The sequence below is a fragment of the Euleptes europaea genome, chromosome 6 (assembly GCF_029931775.1).
Source record: "Euleptes europaea isolate rEulEur1 chromosome 6, rEulEur1.hap1, whole genome shotgun sequence".
Classification (NCBI taxonomy): Eukaryota; Metazoa; Chordata; class Lepidosauria; order Squamata; family Sphaerodactylidae; genus Euleptes; species Euleptes europaea.
This window is the reverse complement of record NC_079317.1, coordinates 76,398,499-76,411,716: the sequence shown is the minus strand read 5'-3', so window position 1 is coordinate 76,411,716 and position 13,218 is coordinate 76,398,499. Positions and strand designations below refer to the sequence as shown.

The following is a 13,218-nucleotide window of genomic DNA, read 5'->3' as shown; positions in this document are numbered from 1 at the left end:
ACTCATCATTTAATCAGCACACTTGAATATTTTCTTATAGTGATGAAAGATGTATCTAACTGAAAGCTCAAGTTCTTCAAACGGCTTATGCTAGCATGAGATGTTCTGTCCTTCAGTATTCATGCATTAGATATAAAGAGTGCTACTAAAATAGCTTTTTAAAAACTGTTTTTTAATTAAACCATCTCTATGCCATCATCATCTTCAATGGTAAATATTACATAGGCATGGCAAAATAGGAAACATAATAATTTACAATTTGATAGCTCCTCTTAGCTTTGCTGAGCGTCCTCTTGGATTTTTATCATTATCTTTAGCCTGGGGAGTAAGGACTTTCTTTTGTATAGCAGTCCACCTTGAGTTATCGTTGTCCATGGACAAGTCACCATTCACCTCTTCTTCAGAATTCTTTCCCATTTGCCTTATCTTCTGTCTTACACTGAGGTTAAATTTATCTGAAATATCTATTCCATAAAGAAATCGCTTGATGATACGATCCTCTAATGAATGGAAAGAAAGCGCTACCAGTCGACCTCCAGGTTTTAGAAACTTCTCAGCTACCTTTAATCCTGCAAGGAGTTCATGTAGTTCATTGTTCACAAATATGCGCAATGCTTGGAATGTTTTGGTAGCAACATGTGTTGGTCTTTGAAGTAAGTCTTTTTGAGCGTATAAAGCTGCTTCAGGGAAAGCACCTGTTTTGAAAAAGGTAAAGAAGAAAATATGTACTTTGTTTGTCACTGCTATTCACTAAGATATGTGAAGAACCTCAGGACTGCTGATATCTCATTTTTTTAACATTTTAGAATGCTAGTAGACAGAAAGGGGTTATATTTGTCTCTGAAACTTTAACCAGGCACTATTAACCACTGACAAAACGTGTTCCACATCTCCATCATTTCTCACAAATGTTGGCATTTGAAACCTAGCTAGAACTGTGCAGAAATGAACTGCTTTTACACTTTTCTTTGCATAGATCATCAGTCACTGTATATGCTGCCTTTCCCAAGACCTGCTCAAGGTGGCTAATTTATTTATTCCAACAGTCAATTTCAGTATATAAGCACTCCCATTGCCTTAGGTCCCAGTTGAAGGCAGGTTCATAAACATTCTAAAAAAATAAGTGAACAGTGGAATGATACAGTCTTGATTTATCATGGCTTTGGGAGAGATATCAGAAGCCCAGGAATGTTCAAAGCTTGATTCCATAGTCAGCTTTTGGCAAATTCTTCTTGCCAAATAATCTAGACCAATGACTATTTTCTTAACTACTTTTGGGGAGCATGATTTCAGTGTGCTGACATCTGGACTTTCATACACTTCCAGAATCAAATTTCATATTGTGTTCAGGGATAAGCAGGGATATAATGAGCCATTGCGAGCTGTTTGGAAACACTTCAAACAAACTGGACTTGCACTGAATAAGAAATAAAACGTGGTAAAAGAAACAATATAATTTGTTGGACACACATTTAGCATACAAAGAATCCAACCAGACTCTAATAAAGTAGGCTTGCTTTTGGGATTACCTGAACCTCAAGGTATGTCTGGCATAAGGCAATTTCTAAGAATGGCAAATGATTTTTCAACATTTTAACCAAATTCTGTCCAAGTATATTTAGACTAGGGTTGCCTGCCTCCACGTGGTGGCTGGAGATCTCCTGCGATTACAGCCGATAGAGATCAGTTTCCCTGGAGAAAATGGCCGCTTTGGCAATTGGATTTTATGGCTTTGAAGTCCCTCCCCAAACCCCGCCCTCCTCAGGCTCCACCCCAAAAAGCCTCCCACCAGTGGCAACCCTAATTTAGACCTCAGAAACTTTGTGACTATTCCTCCATGGAAACATAGTAAGAACATGTGGCCATATACAATGTGGTATCTTCTGTGTATTAAAAATTCTTCAGCACTGGTGGTTTAGTACCTACCCAACAACAGTAGCAGCTATTGCTTTGCGTATGGACTGGGAGTAGTGGTTACACAGCCAGGGGTCAGTCAGGTGGTTGCATCAAGAATGCTATTATTGCAGACTTCCTCTAAGGAGCTTAGGATGACATGCATGACGCTTCTCCTGGTCGTTCTACTGAGGCGCACCAATTCTTGATAACTCTTATTTTTATTTGTCAGTCCTAGTCTCTGTTCATTCCAAAATTCTGCTGCTTGAAATAATAGACTGGGACAGCTACTTGCAAATACTGTAGATCTGTTAGTGGAAAGGCATTGCACCCTGAGGCTTGCCTCCTTTACTGGTCAATAAAGGCATCTAATCAGCATATAACCCAAATGTGAAGATTGGTACATGTTTACATTCATTAACCACACACTCCTAAACAGATCTACACCCTTCTCAATCACTGGGCTTAGAAGGATGTAACTCTGTTTAGGATGGCACTAACATTTACTGTAATGTACATTCAGAAAGTCCAGACCTTGTTTTTCAACTTTTTAGTTTTGTAATTTGTTAAATATTTTCAATCTTAGAGCCACTTTACAGTACCATTAATACTTTATGTACTTACAAACAAAAATTGCTTGCCTTTTGCAAGAGAACTTTGGGGACAGCCTCTCTGAATTCATTAACCAAAAACCAAACATAGATGTTAAGAGACATATAAAGTCATGGCACTCCACTTCCATTTGTGTGAAGGCACAGGTGGCACATGAAGAATAATTTGACTATGTACCTTTCCCCCAAATGTGAGATATGGGGATCATAAGTGACTTTGCTGCACCCTAGTAATATTTGCATTTTGTATACTGCCTCCCCAAGTCAAGAAAGCAACGTTGGTTATTTTCCTCAAGAAATTTGTCAAGATTACATGCTGAAGATTTACCACCTGAGCAATTACAGCATAAGACATTGTACCCAAGATGCAAAGCTCCATAAACAGTAGCATGTTGCATGAAAGGATCTGGGCTGATGCCAAAAGAAGTCCACTGCTTTCAGCTTTTTAATTTTTTTAAAAAAAATATTTATTTATTGGGGGTACAGAAAGGAAAAGGGAGGGAAAAGGAACAAGTAAGAAAAAACATGTTTCATCTTCCAAGCCTTAACATAATTTATATAAAAAAGGAATGATAAGAATATTATCAGATATTCTGTCCTTGATCCTAAACCCTTGGACGTCTTAGCAATCACAGTTCATTGTCTCTATCAAATATCTTAAACGTGCCTACACATTATATATCATTACAGATTCTCTACTAATTTGCTATCTAATTTATTAGCTTGTTTATCTACCTGAATAATAATTGTACAAAGGCTGCCATTTTAACTCAAATTCTTCAGCTGGTTTCATATTAACAAGTTGCATTAGTTTGGCCATCAGAGCAAAATCTAAAAGTTTGTTGGTCCACTCTATAATATCAGGAATTGTATTAGCTTTCCAGTGTTTAGCATACACAATTCTGGTGGCTGAAACTGCATATTGATAAAGCTCTTTACGAGTGGAATTTAATTGAGGGGGGACTATTCCCAACAACATATATTTGGAATCTAGTTCATAGTTCACTTGAAGCATTTTCTGAAGTTCTGAGTGTATCATTCGCCAATACTTTTGACTTTTGGTACAAGTCCACCAATGATGGAAAAAGGTTTCTTCTGCATCAGAGCATTTCCAGCACTTAGGTGGAGTCGTGTTATACACCTTGTTAAGGTCCTTGGGTGAAAGGTACCGTCTAAAAAACATCTTATACCAGTTCTCTCTGATACTTTGTGAAGAAGTAAATTTTATCTCCGATGTCCAGGGATTCCCACTGCTTCATCGGGACCATCTCTCACTGCTTTCAGCTTTTGATAGTTCTACTCATAATGTTGGAGGTGTCCACATACATGCAGGTGACTGGCCTTGTCAAAGCTAATTAATGCAGAAAATGGACCCAAATATGCAACAATACACACTGGAAGGAAGGGTCCTTTTAAGTGTGTCTGTAAGAAGATGTACAAGTGGAAACCATTGCCTTTGCTGGATTAGACATGGGATTAAAATATCAACCCCTGAAGTGAACATAACTTTTTTTTAGTTCCTGGTGCTCCATTTCACTTCACAAAATATATAAAGAGACACAAAGAGTTGGCTCTTTATCATATATTTATTCATTCATAAATCATGTTTAGATGTTCAAGTTATTATTTACATATGATTATGGATATTGATTACTGTACAGTAGAAACCACAATCTATTCAAATGTAAAATATACACATTTTCTGTTAGCATAGAAAATGTGTTTAGATGCTACATCCACATTTGGTCTTCTATTATCGCTTGCATCCCAATACGTTTCCATAAACAAACTAGGTATTTGTATTGTTTTGTACTAAACCGACTAGTATGATAACATTTTCTAAAACTGTTAATCATCATTGTATAATGTTTACTATCCATGTGCTACATTAATTAAAAACTCGAGCGAGCTGAGAATACTACAATTCAAATTACTCCATTGTAGAACTGTATTATTTTCTCAACATTAAACAAACAAACAAACAAACAAACTCTTCTATTGGAAAGTGACATTGCATTCACTTTCTGCTCACTCTCTGTGATATTTGTGGGATGCCAGGGTCACTGGCAACACTACCTGTACAACGTGTGGCCTGATGCCCACAAAACCCTCAGCCAAGGAGACCTTCTTTTTCTATTCCCTTCTGTAGATGCGAATGCCTGTGTGAGCCCAGGAAAGATAGGAGCCTGATTTAAACTGATATCAAAAAGTAGTTAGTCATTGCAAGGAGGAAAGGATTGCAAGATGTCATATTCAGGCTGCACCTGGAGTACTGTGTGCAGTTCTGGAGGCCTCACTTCAAAAACGATGGGGACAAAATGCAGAAGAGATTGACGAGGATGATCTGGGGCCTGGAGACCAAGCCCTGCAAGGAAAGGCCGAGGGACCCGGTAATAAACACTTAGTCTGGAGATGAGGAGGTTGAGCGGGGGGGGGGGACATGATTGCTCTCTTTAAGTATTTGGAAGGCTACCACTTAAGAGGAGGGCAGGGAGCTGTTCCTGTTGGCAGCAGAGGATAGGATTTGCAATAATGGGTTTAAATTACAGGTGGAAAGGTACTGGCTAGATATTAGGATTTTTTAAAATCAATAAGAGTAGTTCAACAGTGGAATCGGTGTCTAGGGAGATGGTGAGCTCTCAGTTTTTGACAGTCTTCAAACAGCAGCTGGACAAATTTGTCAGGGATACTTTAGGCTGATTCTGCATTGAGCAAGGGGTTGGACTAGATGGCCTGTATGGCCCCTTCCAACTCTACGCTTCTATGACTGCATGGCCACTCCTCTATCGGTCATATGCATAAGCCCACCCTAAGAGGGGTTCAGTCATAGGCCATTTCCCCAAGAACCCCAGAGCTTCCTCCCAGCTAATCTGATTTTCCAGACCCAGATTTCCAAAACAATAAGCAACGGGCTGACCCCTGCAGCAATTTCTTTTCTATCTAAACAACCAGATAGGATGATTCCAGCTCTTCCTCAATTATGGCAATTACCTTTTCTATGGATACGAACATATCTGACATCCGTATCTCCACACAAGTACACTTTTAAAACTCTAAATGCAAAAGGGAAACTGCCCTCTACTATAGAGACAAAGGTTTCACATAGTTGAACCCCCCCCCTCGAAGACTGTGTTTTTATTCTTACATTCCAAGGCCAAGACACCACTTCCCCTCCACTTCCCTGGCAAAAGAGCCCAAAGAGTTGCCGCTCAAAATGGCCCCAACGTTTTGTAGCCATTTTGGAAACTCCCTGTTACCCCAGCCTCACAGTTGGTTCCTTCTTTTTTTCTGGATCCCGAACCTCTGCTCCATTGACCTGGCACCAAACCTTTTGCCTTCTCCTGGTCAGTTTCAACTCCCAATGCTGCTTCTTGGGCACGTTACAGCTCTGATAGAGCTCTCTCAGTCCCACCTACCTCACAGGGTGTCTGTTGTGAGGAGGGGAAGATAAGGTGATTGTAAGCCAGTTTGAGTCTCCCTTAAGTGGTAGAGAAAGTCAGCATATAAAAACCAACTCTTCTTCTTCGCTACTGTGGAGAACCCCCTCCCCCTTCTTCCAGATCAATCTTGTATGTCTTATTTTCTCTTAAAAGTTAATTTTCTTCGGTATGCAGCCATTCCAGAACAAGGTTTTGTGTTGTTGTTGTTGGTCCACCATACTGCATTTCTATTCTGTAGTTTTCATTCATTAATGCTTTCCATATTGCATCAATTATTCTATTCTCTTCCATTAGTAAAATGAAAACCCTTTTCATTGAACGTTCCCCACCCACTCCCATTTCTCTGAGTGCTGCTATCTGAAGCTGTACCTCCAAATACATAGGCAATATGGTTCCAAGTGTTTAAGTGCACAAAATTCCACATGTTTGGTCTGTGTGGGCAGGGGGATGCCTCTGCATGTTACTGCCCTGTCACATGTATACCAATGTGGGTAACAGGCTGCTAAAAATCACTTCCACATGGCTGAAGCTCCATGCAGTTGAAGTAAACTTTGAACATGCTTCTAATGTAGGTTGCTCACATGACATATTAAGCACCTACATCAGCACTGTTTATGGATAGGACTAGCTTCCTGTGACAGAGTATTTCAAAGAGATGCAGCTGGCCCATTTGGGATGCACACTAAAATCTTACTGCACCTGCGATGAGCCACAAACACACACAAGTGATTTTCAGTGCAACATGACCGGGATGTAATGTTTGAATGGGTGAAGCGAGGTATCAAATCTAGTTCCAATGCACTGTATCTACCAAAGATTATGGCTGCTGACCATCTACAAAGACAGTGGGATTTTCTTTTTGGCAAAGCAACCCACCATATACACACCACATCACTAAACACTCAGCAACTGTGAATCATCAGTCATCTTCCTTTCCAGCTCCCTTCTCCTCCACCACCCAAAGAACAAACACCAGGCATTTATGTTAATGTATGTATAGCCTTCTTCCACTTGCCACACACATTAGAAGCAAATGAAAGCATCAGCTAGGAACTTTTTATTAATGTATTGTTTGTGTTGGATATATTTGTGGTGTTCAGCCTCTTATCTCATATACCTGGATGGAATGAAGAAATGGACAAAAGAAAAATTCTGCATACTGGGAGCAAAAGGCTATAGTTTAAATGAAGAAAGGGGATCTAAAAATGTCACATGGCAAGATGTGCTTCTCTTTATGTTTAATGAATCTAAAAATACATTTTCATTTGAAAACGATGTCCCTGAGCTGACTGAACTTTATACTTCGGGGGGAAATATCCCACATATATAATGTAAAGACCACTGTGTGGCAACCAAAATGAACAGGTTTCACTTAAATGAGCAAGTAAAACTACAAAGATTATTACTGTGGTCATTGTTCTTTATGTATTATTAGATGAAACCAGCATGCTTAAACCCTGAACATGGAAGAAAACCTCCAGTATTATATATAGTCCTTTGTGTCCCCTTTCCTTGTCTTTTTTTTAAACAAAAAAGTGCCACAATTCTTACTCTTTCCTTATAGAGAAGTTACACAAATTCCTCAGTCATTTAAGCTGGTCTTCTAACTTTATGATACTCGTTTGGAGATAGTATGATGACAACTGTACACAGAACTCTAAACATGGCCACATACATCTGACATATAGAAATGTACATGTCCAGTAATTTCTGTGAGTTTAGTAATAGGGTTGGGCTTTTTCCCTTGTCAAAACATTTAGTTTACTGAGGTCATTTATGCATGGTTACTCTGACTCCCCTTATTCCCGCAAATCTACTTTGGTGCTCTGCATGATATCCTACTCCCTGTGAGTTCAACATTGTTCCAGCGCGTGACCCACTTGGGTTTTCCCATTCCTGTTTTAGCACGTATTAAAATTTTGACCCTTCTTAATTCTGGATTGACTGACTGTGCAGAGTCCATTCTCGGGTTGGCCATCCTCATGCTGACACGCCCCACTTCTCTCCAAACCCCTCCTCCATCTCTTGCTTTTTGTTTTTTTTGGCGCAACTTTGGCACCGTTTTCCCGCACTCCTTCCTTCCTCCGCAAGTTTGAATAAATTTTAGAAGTAAATGGAAGGAGATGTTTAAATAAATGGGTGACCTGGAAAGGCGGGCGCTCTCGCGAAGCATGCCTGGCTCTTGGAATCGTGGCAGACAACTGGAGGAACTTTGGATTTTCCCTAATTTGGTGTGTGTGTGTGTTGGGAGGATGTGTACAGGGTTGGCTAGCATCTGTTCCCCTCCTTCTTCCCAGACAGTTGAGTGCTCCCCCAAATGCACCACTCCTTCCCTTTTTAATGCAGGGAATTGTATGGTTAGAAGTAAGCCACACAGCTTCTTTACAAAAGTTTTTAACTGTTAACCTTAGAAGAGTGGTGCCCGTTTCCAAACCTCCACCCCCGCACAAATCAGTGACTTGTTCTTTCCTGTGCCTCCATGTAAGATTAACTGGGATAGATAAGATGTTCAATTTAGTGAATAATCAATATATCAATATATATATATTTTAAAAAGCGCAAGTTATTTAAATTAACTAAAAAGGGGGGCAGACGGAATTCATTCGCCAAAGAACAACCGGCAATCACCAAGACGTGGTGTGGGAGGGTGGAGGGACTGGCCAAGAAACTCCCCCTTTGTTGCATTTTCAAGGTGGCCTCTATTCATTGGTCAAGAAGAACCCTGTTTCCTCCCCTATCATAGGAAGCAATGCATACCATTTTAATCAACTCAGATCAGAAAGGTGTGAGACGAAACTGGGTCAGAACATGGAGAACTAGCCCATGCATAAATGGCCCGAGAGACAAAAAATCTTGGCCAAGCAATTTCGATGCATTTGTTTCCTATAGCACTTTCAGGGGCACTATGTTTGCAATTAGACATTTATGCTAGTAACTAAAAAGAAAAGTTCATTATGTGCTGTGGCAAAGCAATGACAAATACTGCAATTTAGTGTGTAGTTTTTAAAGTTAAAATAAGAAAGTGACTTCACAGCCAGTGTGTATAGTGGTTAAAGCATCAAACTAGGACTAGAGAGTCCTAGGCTTCCAATTCCCATTTAGCCATATTATCTTTTTGGGTAACCTTGGGCTCTCACACTGTCTCTCAGTGTAGTTTACTGTCATGTATCCTTAGACTACACTCATGTCCAAGAAGATACACACATATAGGAATAACACATCTCAGACTACATCTTGGCAAGGCTAAAGAACCACAGTACAAATGACGTAGCTTAGCACTTACTGCAGGGAGACAAAGGAGTTGTGAAACCCCTCTACCAGAAGGCTTGTCCTGCGACTCTCTAAATAACAGTGCTGGGGGGCACCATCAGAGGAAGGCCTTAGCCTCTGTGGCCTTTTTGTGTCCCTTCAGGGCAACTGATTTGGCTACTGTGTGAAACAGGATGCTGGACTAGATGGACCATTGGTCTGTTCCAGTAGGAGTCTTGTTATGTTCATCTGAAAGTTACCTAGACAGGCCGATGGGCCTATAAGATCACCAGTGGTAAGTATCTGACTCAGATCTTTGCCTATGATAATGTACATCCAGGAAGTAGAGGAAACCACTAAAAATGGTTGCATCCTCATGTGGTACTAGAGCATGGCTTGACTACAAGGGGTGTAAAACCCAAAGATGTGCTGCTTTTCTAAAGATAACGAGAGAATCCACTGGGAATCTGACCAGGTGCATTTGCTGTGTGAACGTAGCTCATGGGTAATATCATTAAGAAAACGTCCCTCAATTTATTTCAAAGAGTGTAATGAGTCACAGAGGTAGATGTAGTTTCTAAAGTATATTGAGCTTGAGCTTTAGGGCTTCACAGGCCAAAATCCCTACAAGATAACAGGGAGCCTGTGCCAGACAGGAGGCTGTCCTGCTCCTGAAGGGGAAAACAGCCGCTCAGCTGAGCCTAAGGGAGTGCTGCTCCAGCACTCCGTTACCTTTCAGAAGGGGGAAGGAATGTTGGAGGGAAGCATAAAGAAGATAATTCAGGTCTGCCTCAGGGAGAGTGCAGAGGGAGTTGAGTTCTGCCTAGGGTTGCCAGCTCTGGGTTTGGAAATACCTGGAGATTTTGAGGGCGGAGCCTGAGGAAGGTGGGGTTTGGGGAGGGGAGGGACTTCATTGCCATAGAGTCCAATTGCCAAAGCGGCCATTTTCTCCAGGTGAACTGATCTCTATCAGCTGGAGATCAGTTGCAATAGAGGGAGATCTCCAGCTAGTACCTGGAGGTTGGCAACCCTAGTTCTGACTCAGGGAGAGGGTAGTGATAGCTCATGTCCAGCTTAGAAAAAGAGCAGACAGAGTAAAGGGAAGCTCTGCTTGGTAGTGTGGCAAAGTGGTTTAGCTCTACTTCTGGGAGAGAGTAGAGTATACGATTGTTAGGCCTATCTCTGGTACTGAGCAGACCTTGTACCATTTAGTCTGACTCTTGAGAAAGGGCAGGCTGGTGGAACCCCATGTATAAGAGAGGATACAACCTAGTGGCTAGTCAGGAAAAGCATGTTTGTGCCTACAAACTTTAAAGAAAGTTTAAACCACACTCTGAAGCGACACCTAGCCAACATTTATGTGCCTCAGTCAGGTTTCTCTTCTGACTATCTGGAAACCTCTGCTGCTGATCTGTTGATCCGTTCTTTGACCAACCTGTAAATATATAAACCTTTGTTGTTTATATACTAATCCTGCCTCAATGATTTCCATATTCTACCTGTGCACCACAAAACTCCCCTCACGACAGTGAACCCATTCCTATATACTTGCTGCCTTAAGAACACCGGGTAACTGAGGGGAAGGTTTACAGTTTAAAACAAACCTGGTTCCATAGAATCCTAGGAGGCTGTGTGAGTCCCTTCAGTTGGTAGAAAAGGCATGTCATAGAGCCAATGCAGGTAGCAGTGCTTCCCTCACATTATAGATTTGCGGATGATTCCATTCTCTCATCAACAGCAGTTTCACCTAGAATACAGTGCTCTTCTTGGACCTTAAAGCTGTGAAAGAATGAATGATGCTAGCGAGAACTCTAACTGATAGAAAACGGAACAGCTTTTTCACCAAGAGGATTTGAAATTGCCTAATTTACTGAATCTGGCATTTCTGCTGGCAGGTGGGTAAATGGATCAGGGATTTTCTGCTGCAATGGCATCTACACTATATTTCACCATTACTACTACTACTAATAAATAATAATTTATGGGATTTCTGGCCGCTCTATCCCGACAAGGGAATATTCATTTGGATGAGCCTAGCTAGGCAGAGCTGAGTATTATTTTATTCTTAAACAAGGAATCTCTGGGTGGATCCAGGGAGGAGAAATCTTGTTTTGACCTTCCATAAAAAAGAAACCCACAGTGGCAGAATAAAAACCTTGCTTGGTAACAGGCTCTACTAGAGATAATAATAGAACACAATTTGTATGGGGAGCATGCAGAATGGATTTCATTCATAAAAATACCATGCTTCTGGCAAGATGAATGATTTAAAATCCCAAGGAGAGAAATTATCCTTTATAGTTTTGGGATACCCTGATGTTGCTTACACTATTTAAAACCTAATAGATTCACACGTTAAAATGCATTGAAATTTTTAAGCTTCAGAGCGAAATTAGCAACGTGCTGTGCCTGACAATGGGCAGCATTCAAGTCCCCCGAGTAGGAGAGAATGGTGGACTTTAAAAATTAATTCTGATCGGGCACCTGTTTACAAGAATTTTCTGTTGAATCTGCATCACAATTTAATAACTTTTAGTGACGCAATGTATGTCCTTTTGTCTAGGATCACTTAGTACATGGTAATTTATATCCATCTGAAACTCAAGATATATTAAAAATCTCATATTGTTAATTAAAAGTCTGTGAACTTGGATAGATCTGGATAAAACTAGCTTTATCCACAAAGATGCTTTTAAAATTCTTTTTGCCCTTAAACTTCAATTCATAATAAACTTATGTTCAGATGATCTCTTAACAAGTCAGAAATCTATATGAAAGCTGGAAAAAATTAAATTATATCAAACTATCAGGTAACAAGGACTATCAGGCACATACGAAAATGGAGAAAATGGCAGATTAAGTGATGTTTCTCGATATAGAGTAAGGGATCCGGTGCCTCTTTGTTCACATAAAATTTTGGGGCCATGTTGTCCATGGCAACCAACAGCTTAGGCCCTGAGAGGAGCCCTGCAAAAGAGGCAAGGGCATGTTTGATGGCATGGATCTCCAATAAATTAATATGCAAACCTGTTTCCCTAGGGGACCACGTACCTCAGACCACAGAAATATTACAGTGTGCTCCCCACCCACTGAGTGAAGCAGCAATGAAAATCTGATAATCATGGGAGTGGACTTCAAAGTCTATCCCTTTTCTGGAGGTTTCCTCCATCCCCTACCAAAGAAGGAATCTTAGGACAGCACATGGTACTGACATCTTCTGCTACTGCAAAGCTACATTTATTCTAAATCTTCTAATAAACCAATTTTGAAGGGACCTTATGCATAATCTGGCATAGGGGACGACTGACATTGTGAGACCATAAGGCAAAACAGCTTCTGAATTTTAATTGGCGCCTGATATCCGCACCTGGTGAAACCCTTGACCGACTGTTGAATTGTTCTGACCCTGTGAAGGGGAAGATAAGCTTTGCCTGCCGCGGAATCCAACACTGCCTCAATAAACTCCCTGACTTGTGCTGGCTGCAACTTAGATTTGTCCTGATTAAGTATCAAACCTATATTAGACAACGTGCATATCACCAAGTCAATTTTTGGCATAGGGTGTGAAACGACTCCAGCCCCAATTCCCCGGAAGAGTAAATATTCCTGCTTCGGGTACCTAGTTTTCTCCCCTCCTTGTCTAAAGGTGCAGAGTGAGAACCTGCCCTGTTCTAAGATGGCAAGACCTCTGTCACCAGAGAGTTACCTGGAGGGTGGTGATACAAAACTCTGACCCCTGATCATTAATCCTGTAAAGATTTTCAATCTTTCTGACCGAGGCTAGATTAGAAGCCATCCAGTTCCAGTTATTAGAGGCTACGTCCTTGATGCCCTTAATCATGGGCAACTGAACCAGACCAGAGGCATATACCACGTCCATAATAGGGTCCAAAGGTTTCAGGTCAGCAGTCACTACCTTCATTCCAAGGGCCTTCGCCATACAGACTAATTGTTCCATGCAAAGTCTTCCACTGGCGACACTGGGGCCAGATCTCTGATTGCATCATCAGGGGAAGGGAGGGATG

The 13,218-nt window shown here is 40.9% G+C and overlaps 1 protein-coding gene across 1 annotated transcript in view; it reads right to left on the bottom strand.

Annotated features, from left to right (window-relative positions):
• Positions 1-215: 215 nt before the first annotated feature.
• METTL15 (methyltransferase 15, mitochondrial 12S rRNA N4-cytidine) overlaps positions 216-13,218 on the bottom strand; it is a 114,556-nt gene continuing 101,553 nt past the window's right edge. The window contains exon 5 of the mRNA XM_056851682.1: positions 216-695. Coding sequence (XP_056707660.1) covers positions 253-695 — 443 coding nt within the window. The 3' untranslated portion in view covers positions 216-252. The remainder of the gene's footprint in view (positions 696-13,218) is intronic.